We start from the raw sequence: 22975 nt of genomic DNA on the forward strand, positions 1-22975 counted from the left end.
TGAGAGCGAGGCGCACTTTCCTCACCACTCTACATACAGTGGGTTTACTAATGTGCACTACATCCCCGGTGTTATATAGAAATATATGGAGGATGAAAAAATTACTTAAGTGTTAAAATAATAAATAGATAAATGTGCCAATAATCAAATTAATGAATGAATGAATGAATGCAAAAAGACATGTTTCCCATAGCATCAGCAATGCAATGTAAGTGAACCGTATCGAAAAGGCAACAGTAAGATCACTCATGTAACCCTGGTTCCCTGAGATAACGGGAACAAGCTTTGCGTAGCAGCCCGTGCTACAAGTCTTTATATAGCACTTCAGTACTACAGAGGTAGTTAATTGTGTTCAGCCTTATTATATAGGCGAGCGGCTCTGCCTATATAATATAAAAAAGAGATGATTATTTACGGCATTGTTTATTTGAGAGTTATAAGATGCTTGGCTATGAATGGAAAAAACTTTCCACTTCAAATATAGCATCTTATTCATGTGGTTGTTCAAAATTCAAGGGTGGAGTCGGAAAACAGGCTTTGTTTTCGTGTGAGTTTCAGAATATTTGTCCTGTTTTGATTTACAACATTATTTGATTATAAAAAACATTACAGTGGAGTTTATAGTTTGAGGCTAACAGTATATTAGTTCAAGTGTTTTGATTAGTGATATAACCCAATTGTTTGCATGTGCACCATGTTACAAATTATTAATATTATTCTAATTATCATAGCAGGCTTAACACACACCTGCTGTTTACTGTAAATTCTCATATGCGGGCAGAATGTGCTGACATTTACCCTGTTCTCCTCAGGTAAGGACCGAGTGTTCAACACCCCATTGTGCGAGCAGGGCATTGTGGGATTTGGTATAGGTGTGGCCGCTGCGGGTGCCACCGCTATTGCAGAGATTCAGTTTGCTGATTACATTTACCCAGCGTTTGATCAGGTAAGCTCATTTTAAAAGGAAGCATTGTTATCATCATTATTATTTACATTATTTATTTTATTTTACTTTTCAGTGGAGAAGTTGCTCTAACAGCCCTGGTGTTACTGATGTGTAAATGTCAGTTGGAAGCATTACATTTACATTTATGCATTTGGCAGACGCTTTTATTCAAAGCGACTTAAATTGCATTATCCTATACATTTGTTTCTAAGTATGTGCAATCCTCTGGGATCGAGCCCACGACCTTGGCGTTGTTAGCGCCATGCTCTTACCACTGAGTGGCACATTATGTGTAGGGATGGGGAGTCGACTCCAAAAGAGTCGATTCCCGACTTAATGTCCCTAACGTCGGATTCGACTCCAAGACAGGAATCGACTCTAGTCGACTCCTTTTCGACTCCGTAATTTTTAATGTTGTCATTGACTCAAATTGGTTAAATTGTCTTTGTAATTGGCGCAAAGCAACGATAAAAAAATCATGTTTTTAAGGTAAGTCATACCTCCATTCTCTCTCTGACTGTACACGTTTACAAACACTGTGGTAATCAGAGCATGGGCGATGCCTACAGGTACTCTCACAAAAGGGCACGCAATATTTCCCGTTCATCCTTCACCGTGAATCCCATCACATAAAATTCTCACATTCTTATTAAAAACTCTCCTGCATTTGGTCTGTCCCTCTTCAAGCTTTTATTTATATTATCAACTGTGCTCTGAATGAAAGCGTCGCGCTATGCGTAAGTATGTGCGCATAACTGGACACAAATCAAAATCAAGTTTGTGGAAACTAATTATAAAGCATTTAATTCCTCCAGTTTTAAAGCGTAAAAAAACAGCAACAGTCAGGAAGTCACAAATCATATATTAAGTTCTTGTTGCTGGGTTATTATTATAGCATATATTGTTGGTTTTAAAATGGCAAGTTGATCTTTTTAAATACTTTATATTGTTAGATGCCCAAAACAGAAAGGCAATGAGTTGGGTTACATTAAGAAAATAACACAAGGTAGGCTCAACGTCTTTTCTCCTTTTAAAAAAAAGTGTTGAACTTAGCCTAGGGTGAATATATTAATGAATTCTTAAACGAAAATAAATAAAAAAATGTTTTAGGCTTGTTTAGAAGCACTTTTACGGAGCCTACAAAACAATAAAGGGAGATAAATATGATTAGATAAACCGTAGGCCTTTCATAACGCGACAGCGTTGTGGGTCCGTGGGCGGCTGTAGACTACACCCCTACCACCGGCGATAATGGTACGATCCAGCTGCAAGCGCAAGCACGTAAATGTAAAATTAGTTTACATTTAGTTTACAGTTTATTAATTTGTTCGAAAATCTGAAATTCTGAAGCAATTACCCAAACACATATAATTGAAAATGAAACTGACAGACAATTATCCATTTGTGAAGTACCCATGAAAATTGAAAATGAAAGTTTGAAACAAATTTTCATTTGATTAATTTTGATGGTGAAAATTGAAAAAAGAACTGCAAAGCGTTACACGGACCTAGGAGGCCATGATTGACAAGGACCAGTGGAGGGAATCTGGCCAGGACACCAGGGTTACACCCCTACTCTTTACGAGAAGTTACAATAATTCATCTTCGATAAGCCTTTAGTTTTTAATTTCCAGTAAAATGTCCAGATACACCTCTGAGATCTTGGAATAAAGAACTTCTCTCTGTCTGTCCGCTGATGTTCTCGCTTGTGTCTTTGCCTTGCTGAAGATTTATGGGTTTTCTTTCCATCATCAAGGCAACTAAATACCAAATTGAGCATCAGAGCTGGACCTAATATTTCTGGAGACTCTCAAAGTCTGTTTCGTATTCATTATTATAATGTAATTCTGCTCATACGCTTCCTGTTTGAGACTGTAAAACTCAACTTTATACTGAGTTTCTTCAAACAGTTGTTGTCAACATTGTAAGAAAATTTCCTGGCTTCATGCTCGGTTTACTTTAAAAATCAGCTTTTAACTTAAAAGCTTTTTATGATTTGAATTTTAGGCACATTAAACCGCATTAGCATGTTATTTCTTAAGCACAGCTGTGAGTAGCTATTGTTTTTATTTTATGCCGTTGTAAAGACATTTTTCTGTTTCCTACTTTTCATGACTTTATAGATTGTCAATGAAGCCGCCAAGTACCGATACCGCTCTGGAAACATGTTTGACTGTGGAAACCTGATCATCAGATCTCCGTGGGGCTGCGTGGGTCATGGCGCGCTCTATCACTCCCAGAGTCCAGAAGCCTTCTTCGCACACTGTCCTGGGATAAAGGTAAACTCTTATATTGATAAATTATGTTAGGACAAAAAGTAACACCATTGTTTTGTTGAACAAATCTGTCAGAAGCACTAATGAAGACCACATTTGAAATTTGCCAGGCTATAATTGCTGTATTTTGTGACCTTTCCTGACAGAAGGAGTTTGCTATTGAAAAGCTTTAGTCTTGCTTCATACTTTTGGCATAAAGGTGGCCTGTTGCAGCCATTTTACAACAGATCATTTAAAGGAGAGGTTTCTTGCTACTTTTACACAAATGTAGTATAAATCTTAGGGGTCCACAGAATGTGTCTGTGAAGTTTCACCTCAAAATACACCGCAGATCTTTTATTATACCATGCCCTAATTGTCCAGTTTTGCATGTGAGGAGAAACGCGCTGTTTTGGTGTGTGTCTCTTTAAGTGCAAATGAGCTGCTAGTCTCCGCCCCCTTTTCACAGAAAACTCAGCCAGGGCTTAGAGCCTGTGCTTCCATCGACAAAAAAAGGGTCACATAAAGCGAATGAGAAACGCTGTTTCCGTCTTTAAACACCAAACACATTGTTTTCTAAAAGCGAACAGACTCCTTACAAAGGCGTCATGTTTTCTACATGCGAAATTACACATGACAAACCGGTGGCGTGTTTACAGACCATACACACTGCTTTCTATAAGTGAAAGTACCCATGACAGACCCATCGCGTGTTTACAGACCATACACAATGCTTTCTATAAGTGAAAGTACCCATGACAGACCCATCGCGTGTTTACAGACTATACACACTGCTTTCTATAAGTGAAAGTACCCATGACAGACCCATCACGTGTTTACAGACCATACACACTGCTTTCTATAAGTGAAAGTACCCATGACAGACCCATCGCGTGTTTACAGACTATACACACTGCTTTCTATAAGTGAAGATACTCAAGACAAACGCATCGCGTTTTCTCTAAGTGAAAGTAACGTTACACAGGACAATCCCATCGCGTGTTTACAAGCCATACACATTGCTTTCTATGAGTGAATGGACAAACGTTTCACAATGACGTTTTACCTACTTTTAAGTTGTCACAGGTCCCTGAGGTCTTACTTAAAAAAAATAACGGTACTTACAATGTCTTTATTTGCAGCTTTGCCTCATTCAGTCTGGTGGATTTCCATTGAAAACAAAATAAATCCTTGGCCCCCCGTCAGGCTGGGAACAGTGTTCTGTGCAGCCAACAACAGAACACTTAGCATGCTTTGCTTACTTTTACCATGGTGTCGGAACTAATTCACATATGTCGCTTGCGAAAACAAAAATGGTGGCAGCGCCATGGGTGGACACGTTCAGAAAGGGGGTGGTAATATAATAAGAACGACTACCTACTTCAGAAAGCGAGCGAAATCTGAACGGCTCGTTTTCTCACAGGCTTGCAGAGATAGGCTCACGTAAACAAAGTTACTGAATTGTCATTTTTCACGTTTTCTGAGTTGGTAGATGCACCAGACACCCGATTATAGCACTTAAACATTGAAAAAGTCAGATTTTCATGAAATGTCCCCTTTAATACACCATGTTGTCCATTTGGATGTGCAGGAGAAAGTGTTGTTTTGGTGTGTTTTTGGTTAAATGGAAATGCGCTGCTGATCTCCACCCCCTTTTCAACAGACTGCAAAGTGCTGTGTGAGCTTGCGCTTCCAGTAACAACGAAGCGGGAGAAAGGTCTGTGTCAACAGTGGACATGGGTTGCTTCTTTAAAAATCAAACAGTTTGTTCGGATGCAACTGTAGAGACTTATGACCTACTCACACTGTCCCAATCAGCGTTTGACACCTAAAGCCTGGTTCAATTGACTATTGCAGTGGTTCCCAAACTGGGGTACGCGTACCCCCGGGGGTACGCCAGGTGACGGAGGGGGTACGTGAACAAAATCCTGAAATCTACTGTTTACTTAATTATAACGCACCTGACAATCAACCAGTCATGTTTTTCTCACAAGGTAAATATAAAGACGTGCTCCCTCTAGTGTACACACAGCAAAATAGTAGTCACGTAGTGCCATAAAAGGTCAAATTCATGACATCCAATCAAAAAATATGTGTCCACTCATGCGTAAGCGCACGTCTTAACGTACCGCATGTAAATCGACTGCACGCGGCTTGGAACGAAGCAACAACTGCTTGTTAAATTAAAATGGATAAGTGGTTGCAAAGATTTAGGCCCGCAGCCACAGAAAGAAAATCGACTCCCAGCAGCTCGGATGATCCACAGTCCTCTGACCACACCCCGGGTCCCTCCAACAGCACTTCGGCTGCAGGTGTAAATCAACCACCCGCTCCGGTTGACACCGTCACAGATAGCGATGCATCGGAGACTACAGCGTCAACTCAGGTTCAGCAGTTCACAGAAAGACGATCAAAAAGGCGTAAATATGATGAGAAATATATTTCATATGGATTTACTTACATTGGCAGTGACGAAAATCCCAAACCACAGTGCAAATGTGCAAAAGTACTCTCTCATAACTGCATGAAGCCAGCGTTTTTGTGCAGGCATTTAGAAACAAAGCATGCGATTTTGAAAAATAAACCGCGAGAGTTTTTCGAAAGACAGTTAAAGAGTACATTCCTCAATATTTTTAAGGGCTTATTTTGGTTTATGGAGTGTCCGACAACAAGTTTATTTACATACATGATGTAAAAATACTATTATTTCGTAATAATAAGCAGTTTTTATTACCTTACTTCTTAACTGACTCTCAAATGATTCGATCCGCGATTCATCTGTGTAATCTCCGCCTTTCCGCCAGCGTAGTCTGATCTGATTGGTCAGATAGTGTAGTCTGCTGTGATTGGTCAGATGGTCTAGTCTGCTGTGATTGGTCAAATGGTCTAGTCTGCTGTGATTGGTCAAACGCGTTCAGCATGTGTCGCAAATGGACCGCCTATCATTACTACTGTATTACGGTTTGCAGGTGGTTGGATATTAAAAGTGTATAGAGAGAGATGGCGTCGATTTTACCTTACCAGTTCGAGCCCGAGTCTGACGAATCATTCTTTAATCCTTATACAGATGCCAGTAAGAAAAAGGACTGTTTTAGACACTTCTCTTGTAACAGTTAGTTATCACGGCATACAGTGTACGGTGTTTGTATCTTCAGATGTTATTATAACTATAGTACACCACGCAGTTCTTGAAATAAAGACTTTGTGAGTTAATATGGTTGAACACTTACATTAGCGCAACGAGTTTATAGCTAACGTTAGGTAAACAAACAGTAACAACCCCAAAAATAACGGTAACGTTAGCTAAACACAGACATGAGATAACGTCACACAAATTTAATTTTAAGTAAAGACAAAAATAAAGAGTCACACTTACAGGTTGTGATTCGGTGGAGCTTACAGGTCCAAATAAAGTTGGTATTGCAACATCTTTTAAGGAAAGACGTTTAATGTATCCTGCAGTAAAGGCGCCAAGATTGATGAAGCAATCTTCGGTAAAATGACGCGCGCAAAGTAAAACGTTCGGTTTATACTCCTTTGGTGTCGTTTGAAAAATAAATACTAACCATTTTTTCCTCAGAAGTTCTTCCTTTGGTAGTGAAAATAAGACTGACTTAGTTTCACTACATAGAACACAGCTTCTCTTAGACATGATGCACACGTCACGAACGAGCTAGTACAGTGTTTGGGGAGGAGAGAGTTAAGTTTTCGCAGTCAGTCCTAGGCGGGGATTATTTCTAGTGACGTAGATACATTGTGGTTAAAGATTCGGACAGGTCATGACTTGTTCGCGTGATTCAGAGTCGATTACCTTTTTTATAAGCTAATAACTTTGTTATTCGTTCACCTTCGGATTTACAACTTGGCAGATTGCTTACATTCAATCACGGCAAAATTAAACACTTCATGAAATTTATTTTTTATGATCTCGAGGAATGTACTCTTTAAGACAACTCGGGAGTAGTAAGGCCCTTATAACAGCGTCAGAAAACCTTAATAAGAAAGGGCTGGAAGCATCCTACATGGTGAGTTACAGAGTGGCTAAAATGGGCAAATCCCATACTATTGTGGAGAACTTAATTCTTCCTGCTGCAGCTGATATTGCGGGCATTATGCTTGGGGAAAAAGCCAAGAAAACAATACAGAAGATGCCGTCATCAGACAACACAGTTTCACGTCGCATCGCTGATATGGCAGAAGACGTTTTAAAACAGCTATTGCTTCGCATAAAATCCAGCGAATTCTACGCTTTACAAATCGATGAATCAACGGATGTAGCTGGTTTGGCTCAGCTGCTGGCATATGTCCGGTATATTTATGATGGTTCAGTTATGGAAGATATACTTTTTTGCAAACCGTTGGAAGGCAGAGCAACTGGAGAGGAGATTTTCAAAGTTTTAGATGGCTTTGTAACATCACATGGACTTCAGTGGACAAATTGTGTGGGCATTTGTACTGATGGAGCGAAAGCCATGACAGGCAGGCTGAGTGGACTGGTAACACGTGTGCAAGCAGTTGCGCCCTGCGCAGTTTGGGTACATTGCAGCATCCACAGAGAAGCGCTGGCCACCAAAGGAATGTTTTGCAAGATGCTGTAAAAATTGTAAACTTTATTAAAGCAAGGCCTTTGAATTCTCGTTTGTTTTCTGCATTGTGCAATGAAATGGGCAGCGACCACGTCACATTGTTACTACATACTGATGTACGATGGCTGTCCAGGGGAAAGGTTCTCACACGATTGTTTGAATTGAGGGATGAGCTTAAAGCTTTTTTTATCGACCATCCCTTTGAATTGAGTAACCGCTTACATGACGAAGAGTGGCTTACAATATTGGCCTATCTGGGTGATGTTTTTTCCCGTCTGAATGAGCTGAACATCGGATTGCAGGGAGTTGCCACAACCATATTTAATGTACAGGACAAAACTGAGGCCATGATCAGAAAGTTTGCTCTCTGGACTAATTGCATTAATGAGAACAACACCGAAGCCTTTTCATCATTGCATCATTTTTTGCTAGCAAACGAACTCAGCCTTACTAACAGCGTTAAGCGTGACATAATGAAACACCTTTCTGAGCTGTCTTCACAGTTGCGCAAATACTTTCCCGAGACAGACAATTCAAACACCTGGATTCGCAATCCATTCTCTGCAAACAGCACAGCACACCTTCCTGTTTCTGAGCGAGAGAGTCTCATTGAAATCTCTACGAGTGGCGCTTTGAGAATTGACTTCGCACAAAAATTACTGACAGACTTCTGGATAGCTTTGCATGCAGAGTATCCTGCCTTAGCCGATCGCGCTTAGAAAACATTACTGCCCTTCTCCACAACGTATCTTTGCGAGAGTGGGTTTTCAGCACTTGCCCACATAAAGAACAAATATCGACACAGACTCTGCATAGAGAATGATTTGAGACTCAGACTTTCTCCGATACAACCAAACATCACAGAGTCATTTCAAGCACGTCCATCTCATTAAACAGTGAGTCATTTATTTACAGTATACATGAGTTCTATATCATTTATTGTTTGATAAAAGAAAATTACATATATTTAGAATGCAAATAAAAAAAATGTTTGAGACCACAATTGTGACTGTAAGAAAGGGGGTACGCAGAATGATGTTAAATCCCGGGGGGTACGCCATTGTAAAAAGTTTGGGAACCACTGGACTAGTGTGAATGTTCTCAACCGTGTTCAGGTGCGGTGCGGTTTGTTTTGGAAAGGGGGCAGTATGAGTGCAGATGGTACGGTACTGAAAGCATGACTTAAATTAAAGGCATAGAAACGCTGTTGACGTTTGAAATCGACATCCAAACAAAAACACTCCTGCCCAAAAGAAAAATGCCCTCCCTTCATATCTCCGCCCCCGAACGCAAGTAATCAATGCAAAACAGACAACAGTTTGCGCAGCGTGCAGTATGGATGAGTCAGCTGTGCCCACCGCCCAAGGGTATGTTTGCATCAAACGTGTAGTAAATTTGATAATTCACTTTAATATTTTAGGTAGCATTATTTTAAGTAGTATACAATGTGTTACAGTTAGCTGTATGTAGGTGTGACGAGGGAGGCGTGACAAGAGCCGTGGGAGGAGGAAGCGAGGCCGGGACGCGATTGATAATGATTGTCAGCTGGGCGTCATTCCGGCCTCGTATCTCTCACAGAGGAGCGGAAGCATAAAAGGCTGAGCGGCAGGGGAATACGAGAGAGGACCGGGCCCGGAAGTGTTTTGTTTATGTTCATGTGGCCGGCAGTCGTCCGTGAGGGGCTGCCGGCCTGTTTTAATGCTGTTTATTGTTTATTTATTTTTTATTAAATATGTTTGAATGTTCGCCGGTTCCCGCCTCCTTCCTTCCGTTTTATTGAGCTTTGCTACAGTAGGGGATACTGCCAATAGGTTGTTAAAATGATGTTCATTACAACAAATTTTTCCAATCGCTTTATATTAAACTGCTGGTTTAGCTCCGCTCCACGCGGAATTGCACTCGGGCATGGTTGAGAGCAAACAGGCTACATGTGAGTATGCCCTTAAAATCCTGCCATGGATAGAGAGTCGGACTCGTGACCAGAAGGTTGCCGGTTCGATCCTCAGGGCCGGCAGGTAACGACTGAGGTGCCCTTGAGCAAGGCATCGTTGATATTTTTCTGTGGAGGCGGTGTTCAAACTATCAATGACGTCATAGATAGGTGCATTCCAGGACTTGGCGTTCGCTGAGCCTGCTGTCAATAACAGTTGTAATTTCAGTATCAAGGGCGTTTTCAGATCTGACACTTACAGGATGTTCGCTTGAATATGATTCCCTCTTATATAACAAAAGCTCTGGTTAAAATTGAGGTCTTAATTCATCGCCCCTTTAATAGTGAATTTCCATTAGGGTTGTTCCTATTGACAATACTATCGTGTATCGACGATAGACAGACATTTTGGCGATAGCTGATTCCTTAGACGATAGCTGGCTGTTTGTCAATGAATGTTGAAGATTAATATTACAAACGTACATTGCGCATTTTTTAGTGTAAGAGAGCTTGAAATGCATGCGGCTTAATAATAGTTAATAATGTTTGGGGTTTGAGTTTTTCGGGCATGAGAGAGTTTGTATTGCGTGACTCGGGCTTTTCTTTGCGCCAGAGAGTTTATAATGTGCGGGTTTGAGTTTTCCGCGCATGAGAGCGCTTGTAATGCTCTGGCTTTTCTTTGCAGAAATTGCTGTGCACGTGAGGGTTTAAAACCAGCGCACAAATTGTTCCCGTTTGGCAATCAAGTAATAACAGTCAATGACGCATTCAGATTAATGACATTGAATTACAGCACTAGTTTACTTTCTCATTTAAAATGTTGCAGTGGGAATTAATAATGTTGCCAGCTGCACTGAACTCACACTCATTTTTTAGCTACGTTTGTTTCTGTTTTTTGTCTACAAATCTAGCTTGTCATAGATAAATGCGTAAATTGCCCCTACCCCTCGATACTATCGTGTATCGGCGATCCACAGGCTGGCGATAGAACAATCTGACTGCAGAGAATATCACCCAACACTATTTTCCATGATAAGAAGTACTGTACTTGCCTGAGTACTGTACTTAAGTACACTTTTTGAGTGTCTATACTTTACTTGAGTATAGTGTTGTCACGGTACCAAAATTTCAGTAGTCGGTACCAATACCAGTAAAATTCCACGGTTCTCGGTACCAATTTCGGTACCAAAGCAAAACACCAGTACATGCTAATTGAAACACAATTTTATTAATAAAGCTCATTATTAATATAAATGTATAGAAAGCAATGCCATTTTGTATAAATGAAGTATACAAGTTAATTGTTCCCGAAACGGTTGTGTGCTCACTGGGGTCTTTCATGCTGATGAACATCCTCCTCAGTCTGCTGCTGTATAAGACAAATAGAATAAACTTCAGTAAGTCAACTGACTGAACAAACATGCATATGCAATATTAAAACAAACCTCAGTTTTTATACTGCATTTACACAAGATTACTTACATTAAGGTAACTGTATATTAAAATAATAAATGCAACAGATATACAGTATTTTTCTTTAGTTTAAATGTGGCTTTTTAAACCTAATAGAGTTATCTATCCAAGACATACACATTGTTAGTCATACAGTTAGTATGCTAGTTTTCTAGCACATAGATTGCAGATAGGCCTATATAAAATAGGTACTGTACACCCCATCCTGTCCTCCCATTTATTTTACCCCATTACAGTTATAAAAACATTAAATGGTTACTAAAGACACTTGACTGTCTTTGACACTCTGACACTTGATTGGCGCTAACAAATTAACACGCAAACAGGGACGTTTATTTTAACGTAACCTTTAATTTAACATATGATACAACATTCATAATGCAAACGCGAACAGAATTTGAAACTTACCGCTTGAACTTGTTAACTTAAATCCGGATGTTTCCTCCTTTCACAACAAAACTCTGTTCGTTTTCTTCGTGATATGACTTTAATCTGAAGTATTTCTGTGCGCATCTCTTGTGGATCGGAGCCGCGCTTATCCGCTCATCACGTCTTGTTGCGTCTATGAAAAGATTCCGACTGACAACCTGTCAGACAGAGCATCAGTACCCGGTTGACCCGGTACGTCGGTGGTACCGGGTCTTATGAAAATGAGGTACCGACAACTTTTTTATTTTTAGGTACCGACTTGGACCGGAAGTACCGGTACTTTTGACAACACTACTTGAGTATTATTTTTTCTGAGTAATTGTACTTTAACTTCACTACATTTGAAAGACAAATATCATACTTTTTACTCTACTACATTTATAAAAAGGTCCAAAAGTAGAAAATGGTTTCTATGCAGCGGGGTTTCCTGTGTGCGCAATTTATCTGGCTTGCGATCTGACAGGACCTTTTACTGTTGCCAATTATTTCAGTTTTTCTAAGCTCGCGGTTTTCCGGTGTCGTGCCGAAAACACACTCCCTGCCAGATTATGCACCCCCCCTCCCCACAATGGTTAGGGTGAGGATTAGGTGTTAGGGGAGGGGTTAGGATTAGGATTGGGTGTGGGGAGGGGTTAGAATTAGCCAATCGGACAGCGTTATTGAAGGGGGTGCATAATCTGGCGGGGAGTGTGTTTTCGGCACAACACCGGCAAGCTTTGAATGGACATTTGGCAGATTTTTTTAACGCAAATCTGGCAACTCTAGGATCTTCACCGCTAAACTAATGTAAACGTAGGAGCTGCTACACCGTTGATAGCGCTCTAAAAAGGCAAATAGAACATTAAAAAACGAAAAAGGCACATGTTAAAGTGTGGTGTAATCATCTGTGGGTTACGATCAGTCAAAGAACATAGAAACATCGTCATGAAAATGATCGGCATAACGGCTAAACGGTAAATAATCATCACATACACCTTGAGCTACGCGTGCGTGTTAACTTCTGATCTGCTGCTATATCATTTAAAGCGAGTTTTCACTGAAGTAACTATAGTTGAAGTATTCCTGTTGAAATACAACAGAATACAACAGAAATTGTAATGGATGTAATGGTTATAATGGGAATTGTACTATGGATACTTGTTGTCTACTTGTATGTGATGGATTCTATTGGTGGGATGGTAAATCCTATTGGAATAAAACCCAAAACACACTACAAAGAGGAATTTAATTTAAAAATCTCATTCTAATTAAAAAAATCATTGTTTTTTTTCAGCAGGGATGGTGTTTGCAGTAAAACCACAGTATCCACAAATTTACCATTTTCTAAATATAGGAACCATACTCCAATTAATAATCTTTAGTAAAACCACAGCAACTAAAAATACCATAACTTCATTATACTAGCTATAGTTTATGTTTGTAGTTAAATTATGGTAATAAATCCAACAAACACATGGCTTCTACACTTTACTATTTACAAGAACCTTACTACTTACTGGTAAATTGCTGCTAAAACTGGTTAAGGGAATATACAAAATAAAAGAACACTGCTCATAAATACATATAGGCCTAGGGGGCCAATGAGGATAATTAGGCTAAATGATGATACAGGATTATATCTAAACTAAACATATGTGTGCTAAACATATAAAGCTCTTAAAGGAGTTGCTCACTGCAAAATTTGCCCCCATTGACTTTCCATAGTAGGAATAAAAAATGACTGGAAAGTCAATGGGGGCAAATTTTGAAGTGAACTACTCCTTTAATAAAACTGATACTGTGAGCTACTCAGTGTATTCAGTAGGTTGCTTCAGAGGCACAAGGTATACGACAATAAAACAATGCACAACTGACATAAAGGAAATTTACTTTTAATACTTGAGTACTTTTAAAAGCACGTACTTCTGTACTTTTACTCAAGTAAGAATCTGTCTTTACAACTTTTACTTGTAGTGTAGTAATATTTGACCAGTAGTATCTGTACTTTCACTCAAGTAAGGAAGTTGTGTACTTCGTCCACCTCTGAAGAAATTACACTAAACACGGTTTCTTGCTAAACAGACACAATTTTGAGTTGATGTTGCAGGCGAGTTTAGAAGCAGATACGGGTTTGAGCCACACCGGCTCTCATCTGATTCAGCCTCCTTTATGACTACAGATCTATTTTTCTACAGGGAAAAATTAAATTTCTTCTCATTTTTAGGCTTGTTAAAATGAAATAGACATATATGTATGGTTAATTTCAAAGTGAAAGCTTAGATCCTTCTTTTAAGGCGCTCTTTTTTTCTTTGAAAACCAATCTTGAAAAGAACATGTCATGCCTAGCAGCCCGGCCTCCTCACTAAGATTAAACTTTTTGTCTTTTCCTAGCACAGAGTTGCTCTCAGATTGGTCCTGAATCGTTCTTAAACTAAGACTCCTATACATATTTTTTTTCAAGCTAAATTAGGAGCTTTCTGAGAGGAATCTGAGAAGCTTTAAGAATACAAGCTCAGGTACTTTTGTGGCTAGAAGCTGCAATTTGCAACTTTTGCCTCTATTGCCATCTCTGCAGGTTACTTTACATACCTTTTTACATGGGTTGGTGTTACATGATTTTCCAGCTAAATTTGACCTGACAGCTGAAATTAATAGTCATTACTATAAGCTTACCCTTGTGAATTGGGGTAAGTTACGGATTGATTGTGTGTTGGTCAGTCCCTTTAAGTTAGCCCCTTAGAAGATTGAAAAATTGCCTCAGATGGTTAGAGAATGGGCTATGAGCCATTTTGTTCCGCCATAGTTTCAAAACAAACCAATTTTTTTATACTCATAACAACATATCATCATGTTGTCTGTTTCCCTTCTTGATTTATTCATCGCGGCCTGCCACACTATCAACACTGGCCGCCATGAATAGATTTTTCATGATTCCTATTTACATTTTTAATTTACTATTTAAAATAAATAGTGTTATCATGACTTTATCATGACTTTTCATGACACGAGTTTATCATGACATAACAAAAGGTTAGCAGAGTTTCTCTCTCATCCTTTCGCTATGTGCTTGGTGTGAGACTGTGTGCGAGCTCTCGCCTACCCTACGGTGCGGTGTGCGCATGTGTGTTCAGTAGTTGTAACTCTGTGTAACAGCAACAGTGTATTCTCTCATATTTCTGAATTTGCTCTATATTGTCTGCGCTGTACACGATCTACAATAACTCCCATTTAAAATAAAAAAGTGCTCCAGGGCTCTAGACTAACTTTTTGCACTGGTTGCACTGGTGCGCCTAACTGTTTTTCTTAGGTGCACCAGCACAAAAGTTAGGTGCACCCAAATTTTCGACCGCATCGCATTTAACACCGCAGTTTTACAAGTTCACTTTTTTTTAAAATCACTGTCCATATAGGCAATATTGACTTGTAAATGATTAACTAACAATCTGGTCAACATAAAGTTCTCTATTTGAAGCACAATTCTACAAGAAAGCAGGGCTCTAGACTAACACTTGAGAGAGGTGGCACTGGTGCTACAAAGTTATTCAGTTGGTAATTTTAATTTGATAGCACCAGAGTCGTGGGGTGAGGTAAGAAAAAAGAATCTCTAAAACTTCATTAAAATGTGTTTAATACATTAATAAATCAATTAGAAATTAATACAAATCATTGTTTATGACTGAATTATTTTTATTGTATATGTAAACTTTCTTTCAACACTTTATCATATTTAAAGCACATCTTTCTTAAAGCTACTTTCTTCCTTTATTTGTTGTGAACGACTCCTATGAGAGAACACAATTCCTTTAATATCAGTGAGTGTTTTTGGGCCCGTCCGTTGTTGTTTGATGAACATTATAAACAGATATCTTTACTATGCTGCTGCCCCTTTAAGAGCTCGCGCAATATACTGGAACACGTGTTTTGTTTCCCAACTGTTTGGTCACGAAACAAACTGAATACCTTTACAAGGTTTCTTGTTAATATGGGAGTTTTTAGGTTATTTTGTGTTAATATGTCCGTTTCAGAGTAAGAAGGCGTGAAAGAGAACTCCGTTTAGTATTTTGTGCTCTGACTGTCTGGGCGCGCGCATATCTCAAATATGTGAGGTTTTTAGTGATTATTCTTCATGAAAGCTGCATTGATAAACGTTTGGCTTCTATGAATAGCGACTCAAATAAATAGTATTTAGCGTGATGTATAACGTTTTGTATGCTTTGCAGTATTGTTAGAGATCTTTATACAATAGTTCAGTGCTTAAAGTTTAAACACATGTTTCCTGCATTAGCTTCACATGCATACAATACTCGCAACACATTTCGTTATCTTTGCTGTTTTGTACCTTAGCAGAGGAAATTCTTGTATTCTGCATATTTATTTAAGTTGCAAGATTGAGCGCTTCACTCGTCTGCTCTTTCGGTCCTTTGCCTCTTACCCGTAACCCACGAATTACGTGTTGGGGGGGGGGCACTGATAGATAAGTGAATGGTTGAAGGAGGGGAGACGAAAATGAGTGACTGAATGCGCAGCTTGCGCAATATAACATTTCTGCGCATTAAATTCATAATACGCAAAAATTATATATTGATCAGTTTGACAGTCGCACCGGTGCGACCATTAAGAAAAACTTGTCGCACTGGCAGGAAAATTTGTCGAAAAATGAAACCATTTAGTCGCAGTCTAGCGTGTCAGAGCATTGGTTATGATTTTCGGACGGATCAGGCCTTAACTTAACATTCTTAACGAAAAAGTTGTCAATCGTTCTTTTCATCTTCTCTTATCATCCGCGGCTACATCCACTCTGTTTATCTGACGGGCCTAGGCTACTCACCTCTCTGTCCGACTGCAGCACAGCATTTTCAAACGTACACACACGTACAGGAATATCTGGACCACGGCCAATCAGAGTGGGGTCTGCCCTTCACTATCTCTGATTAGTTTAGACCACGATATGGGCCTAATGTGTCTGTTGTTGAACCACAGGGAGACTTTCGCAGAGACTTTTTTTCCCTCGAACGGCTGGTCGTACCGGTGCGACCTCAGATTTTTTTTAGTCGCACCATTGAGAAATTAGGTCGCATGTGCGACCAAATTGGTCGCACTCTAGAGCCCTGCGCTCATAACACGACAACACATTGATGAGAAGAGTAACGGCAGTAAAGGCTGTGCGCTGCATGAGACAAACAAGTAATATAGCCAAAATCACCTCATATATCTGCTCTTCAATGTAAATGAATGGTGATTAGTGTTGCTTTCGTCAACGAAAATTATGACGAAATATGGTCGTCAACGAACCTTTATCACGTGACGAAAACGAGACGAGACGCAACGTAAATGCTGGTCATGTGACGATGACTATAATTAAATGTACAATGCAATATTGTTGACGAATAAAAACGAGACTAAATGTGGTTTACAAAATAAAAACTATGCTAAAATGTCTCTTCATTGTCGTTGACCAAAACGAGACGAGACGAAATGTTATAACGTTATTTCGTCTGATGCGGAATCCTGTTAGTTAAATGTCGTCTGGCTGTTCTGCGTGTCTGAATGAATTATGTGCACAGTTTAACATACAACACGAGTGATGGTCGAGGATTTATCTGCATCTGCACTGTATGAGGATATGAACACAAGAACTTCATCTCCAGAGTTGCTCTGAGATTATTTTACGAGCGTTTACTGTTTGAGTGAAGCTATCGGCAAACACAAAAACTCAAGCGTCTAACCAAAGACCCGTCAAAATAAAAGTCCTGTTAAATTGAACACTCCGACAAAAAATACTTTAGTGAACTATAATAACTTTAAACCTCTCTAGCTCCAGTGCTATGTGCAAAAAAAGTCTGCATTAATTTACTGCATTCTGTATGCTACTACAGGGCACTGAGGGCACTTACTCTTCTCCTGTTGGTTCTTTGCAATGCTGGCAAATGTAACCTTCCAGTTGACTTGCCAAATCACTTCCATTTGTTTTATTAATAAAGGATATTGGAAGTAAAATCGGTCTGGGTTATGACAAATGCTACACACAGCGAGAAAAAGAAAATTTGTATAGGAAAAAGATGCATCGAGAATTGTTTTATCATCACATTCGCCCTCTGAATCGTAATCGAATCGCATCGTGACGTGCCTAGAGATTCCCACCCCTACCGATGGCCGTAAATTCAAATCAGACGTCTTCCGTGTCTGGAATAAGATAACCTTGTTTGAAATGGGTTTGGCTAAAATAAAATTTTGGTTTCGTCTATACTACTAGGTACTTATACTGACTGGGTTACATAGAATTGCATTACTAAAAAGAGACTAAAATACAATTTTCATTGACTAAAATGTCATCAGTTTTCATTGACTAAAACTAGACGAAAATAGTCATGGATAATTCTGACTAAAATAAGACTAAAATGCTCAGACTTTTAGTCAACTGAAACTTGACTAGACTAAAAAGTGTATGAACGTGACTAAAACTAATAAAAACTAAAATGACAGCTTGACACAAAGACTAGACTAAAACTAAAATTAAAACAGGCCGCCAAAAACAACACTAATGGTGATTTTGTCAGACGATGTCGCGTTTATTACATTTACGCATTTGGCAGATGCTTTGGCGACTTACATTGCATTATCCTATACATTTATACATAGGTATGTGCAATCCCCTGGGGTCAAACCCACAACCTTGCGTTGTTAACACAATGGTCTTACCACTGAGCTACAGGAAAGCTGGATTATAAAGTTCTGTTGAACACAAAGAAATATATTTGGAAAAATGTTAGCAGTTTTCAGTTCTGGGACATCATCTATTACCATAGTATAAAAAAGTATTGCACTTTTTGTTCTGTTGAACACAAAATTGGATATTTTGAAGAATTTAGGAAAACAAACAGTTCTGGGGCACCTTTGACTACCATTTAATTTTTCCTACTATGGTAGTCAATGATGTCACAGAACTGAAAATTGCTTACATTCTTTGAAATATATTTCTCTGTGTTCATCAGAACAAAGTAATTTATACAGGTGTATTTATAATTTATACACAATTTATTACACGAGGGTGAGTAAATGATGACAGTATTTACATTTTTAGAACTATCCCTTTAAGTATGTTCTGCTGGGCTGCATCCTATACACCCAATACATTCAATGAGTATTCATGTGTTTTGCGTACTTTTGTACGTTTTTTTATCGTAGTTACTTATCTTAGCTTTTTTTTTGGACCACTATAAATTGGATTCATTCTGCATTTTGCTTACTACGTGGGATTTTTCTTGTTTAGATTGTTGTGCCCAGAGGTCCAGTCCAGGCTAAGGGTCTCCTCCTCTCCTGCATCGCTGATCAGAACCCCTGCATCTTCTTTGAGCCCAAAATCCTGTACAGAGCAGCAGGTCAGTGATCAGAGAAGAGTTACAACATTATCATCCATGTTTAGATTACACTCCATTTTTATTATATAAAATATGTTAAACTGCAGTATACTATCTTTAGCACGTTTTACACCGTGCACAGTGAAAGCTAACAATGGACCGGTATGTTATCTCTGCAGATGGTTTGGCCAGCATTGGAAGCATTTTGAGATTGTCTGCAGCAGACCATTAACAGAAGTGGTTTTCTACCTAGGTCATAAATGCATTAATAAGTTTCTCCGCGTCTAAAGCAGAAAGATGTTTCTAAGATGGAAGAGTGTAGTACGACACACATTTGAGATGCCAGTTAGTCAAACATTGGAACTATAAAGACTATTGGTCAAATTTCTAGAGAGGAGAGTGTCTCCTTCCCAGGAGGGATGAAGACTGTTTCTCTTTAACAGGCCGGGGCCTCATTTATAAAATGTGCGTAAGCACAAATTTGATCGTAAAGCGCAAAAATCCACGGAAACGTTCATATTTATCTAAACGGTCTTTGATGTGGAAAAGTACTTAGCGCCACGTCAGGGTCTGAGCAGACGTACGCACTTTTGCTTGTCCGAGTGCTGCAGGTTTTTGGAAAATAAGTCATTCTTACCACTCGTATAGGATTTGGACGTCAACAGGTGCTCTTTTATACCAATGACATTAATTTGACATCATTAAAAGACGGAAATCTGAAACTGTTCAGCTGCGCTCAATGTCACGATCATTTGTGATTTATAGATTTCACATCTGACAGAGAGGCATACACGCACATTCTGTGCGTACGTTCGTTCTATGAATCACACGTACACACTTTGAGAAATGATCATAAAATCTAATTTAGGACAGTTTCTACGCAGAATTTAAAAATGAGGCCCCAGGTCTCCTCCAAAAACATTTCCAATTGTCTATGAAACCTATGTTATTCTGAGGGCACCACTCAGAAATCCAGCCATGCAACAATAATAATCTACTGTATGTCTCATCCCCCCGATAGGCAGGGAGGGACCAAAGCAAATTACAGTGTCTCATCATTTTTGCGAGCTCACACACCTCTTTAACATTATCTTTAGACTGAACATCATTAGTGCCGACGTGAATAACGTTGTGAATAACACTTTAGAGTATTTACATTTAGCATTAGCGAGCACTTTTAGCTTTGATCTAATGTCAGACGCTCTGGCTCCCGGTATACATTCAATTATGGTGGCTGGAGCCTCTTTTTCCACGTTCCGTAAAATAGAATCACAGGCGTCTCAACCGGCATGTTGTTTGAGTGAGGAGAACCTGTTTGAAATGATAACAGGAGCAGGAATGTGGTACCGCGTTTCCTTACGGCTATGCCGCATGACGGTCACCCAGCTTCCCCGCCGCATCGGGTCTAATGTCGGAACCGTGTCGTGTTCGTGACCCGTTGTTCCCTTTCTGTCGGTCTCTCGACGTTGTGTCGAACCGACAGAATGGGGTTTGTCTTGAGAACCTATCATCTTCTGAGTATTTAGAAAAGGCCAATGAAAATTGGCGAATGAAATTTGCTTGCCGGGCTCCTCCCCGGATGTCCGGGTATAAGAGGGAAGCCGGCGTGCTCATTCATTCACCTTTGGTCTGAGGAGCCTAAAGCATCCTCCCCCGACCACTGGGGTGGGCGGCCAGTGTTGTGGCATGAGGGACACAACGTCACGTTCCCTCCATCAGGGAACCGAGGTTACATCCATAACCAAGACGTTCCCTTTCTGTCGGTCTCTCGACGTTGTGTCGAACTGACAGAATTGGGTTCCTATGTGGAAAACGCCACAGCACTGAGCCGCGTCACAATCTCTGCGGAGCGACGTTGACTGGCCTGGGCGAGTCAGACGAACACGCTAACGCGAAATTATGACCCTCCAGTGGAGTGGAAGGGGGACCCAGAGCTTTACACAAAGTTGGGAAGCCCCTGTCACCGGCCGTCACGGGCGGAGGCCTAGTTCTCTAAATGGCGAGAAGCCGCCCGGCACCGTACGGGCCACTGGGTAAGCATTATTCCCCCCTGGGGGAAAAACGCTGCAGAGGCCACTACCTACCGTAGGGAAGAATAGTGGAGACACCACATGGTCTCACCATCAGGGGAGAACTCATGGGAGGAATGTGCGGACTGCAGGAGTTAACCGCAAGGTGGGAGTCCTCCTGGGGAGGTCATGGGTTGCCAAGGTGGGAACCATTCATGAGGATACATGAGACGGAACAGCCCACGGAGGGGGGGGTGGTTACCACATCTGGAGCACTAGGTCCGGTTTAGAGCTATGTGGGAGATAACTCAACTGTTCCCCGGCCTAAGGGGGCAGGGCTGCTCTGCCCAGCCTGTCCCCTGGAAGGGTGCTTAGTGATGGATGGAATGCCTGTTCTTTACCCGAGGGGAAAGAAGTGAGGCGGGATCGCCACTGCTCCCCCCGGAGGGGGAAGGGCTTCCGCAGGCGTACGCCCTACCGGCTGCCGGTCCCACACCTTGCCAGGATGCGGGCTGACACCGGTTCCGCGCGTAGGTATTAGAACCTCACGGAGTTGTTGGGCATAGCCCAACCCGCAGCTCCGCAGATGTCTGCCAGAGAGGCGCCCTGAGCCAGTGCCCATGAGGGGTGTGCCTCACTCCCAACGGGCAGGGGCGAATAGAGATCGGTATGCCCTAACGAGGGCATCCACGATCCAGTGCGCCAGCCTCTGTTTGGAGACAGCCCTCCCTTCTGCTGACCTCCGAAACAGACAAAGAGCTGCTCAGAGCTTCTGGGCTCTGCGTGCGGTCCAAGTAGAGGCGCCGTGCGCGTACTGGACAAAACACGGATAGGTTGGGTCTTCCTCCCCGGTGGGGAGCGCCTGCAGGTTCACCACCTGGTCTCTCGGGAGAGTGGTGGGAACCTTGGGCACGTAGCCGGGGCGGGGTCTCAAGATAACGTGAGAATCCCGGCCCCGAGTTCTAGGCAATCTGTGGACACGGAGGGTGCTTGTAGATCCCCTACCCTCTTGGAGGTGAGCGCCATGCGGAAAGCCGTCTTTATCAAGACTGAGAAAGAGCGGCAACCCCGAGAGGCTCGAAGGGGGCGGGGCCTCTTGAGGCCCGCCACCTAGGTCGCAAGAGGGTACGGAGCGCGGATAAGGTGGTCACCCTCTCGCGCCCCTTAGGAACCTAATGACCAGGTCGTGCTGTCCCAGAGGCTACCCAGCACTTGGGTCATGATGAGCGGCCGTAGCGGCTACATACATTCCCAGTGTGGAGGGGGAGAGGTTACTCCCCCGTCTCTCTTGAGGACGGGACAGCTCGTACCCGACCGAGCAACTCCGCGGGTCTTCTCGCCGAGAAGAGCACCAGGACGAGAAGAGGCGCCACCTATGGGCGTATAGCCGCCCAGTGGCCGAAGCCCTAGCCTGAGTGACGTCCCAACCGGACCGGGGGTGGGTCACTCAGGATCTCCTCGTCCCGTCCAGACATGGAGACCAGGTTTTGCCTGGGATGCCGTAACGTGCCCCTTCCCCTGGGGAAGCTGTCCGCCAGGGGGAGCGGCCAGGGGGGAGTTGTTGTCAGAGCCTCAGCTCCGAGAACCAAGTCCTGGTTAGGCCGAAGGGGCGTAACTAGTACCACTTGATGCTCCTCTTCCCTGGCCTTGCACAGGCCCTGTGCAATGAGGCTCACTGGGGGGAAGCGTACTTCCGCTTGTCCCGTGGCCAGCTGTGCGCAAGGGCATCCGTGCCAAGGGTTGCCTCGGACAGGGAGTACCAAAGTGGACAATGGGTGGAGTCCGGGGAGGCAACAGGACCACCTGTGCCTGGCCGAACCTCTCCCAAATGAGCTGGCTGTGCGGGGATGGAGTCGCCACTCCCCGCGAGGCGTCGACTGACGAGAGAGCGCATCGGCTGTCTGGTTCAGGGCGCCTGGGAAGTGTGTGGCTAGCAGGGAACTGATCACCTGCTGACTCCAGAGGAGGAGGCGCCGGGCGAGTCATGTTTAGCTGCCGTGAGCGAATCCA

The 22975-nt window shown here is 41.7% G+C and overlaps 1 protein-coding gene across 1 annotated transcript in view; it reads left to right on the forward strand.

The window, feature by feature from the left end:
* Window positions 1–22975, forward strand: part of LOC130550118 (2-oxoisovalerate dehydrogenase subunit beta, mitochondrial-like) — a 50629-nt gene that overhangs the window by 20447 nt on the left and 7207 nt on the right. The window contains exons 4-6 of the mRNA XM_057327498.1: window positions 813–946; window positions 3070–3225; window positions 18869–18977. Coding sequence (XP_057183481.1) covers window positions 813–946; window positions 3070–3225; window positions 18869–18977 — 399 coding nt within the window. The remainder of the gene's footprint in view (window positions 1–812; window positions 947–3069; window positions 3226–18868; window positions 18978–22975) is intronic.

This window comes from Triplophysa rosa, unplaced genomic scaffold (assembly GCF_024868665.1).
Source record: "Triplophysa rosa unplaced genomic scaffold, Trosa_1v2 scaffold239_ERROPOS184751, whole genome shotgun sequence".
NCBI lineage: Eukaryota > Metazoa > Chordata > Actinopteri > Cypriniformes > Nemacheilidae > Triplophysa > Triplophysa rosa.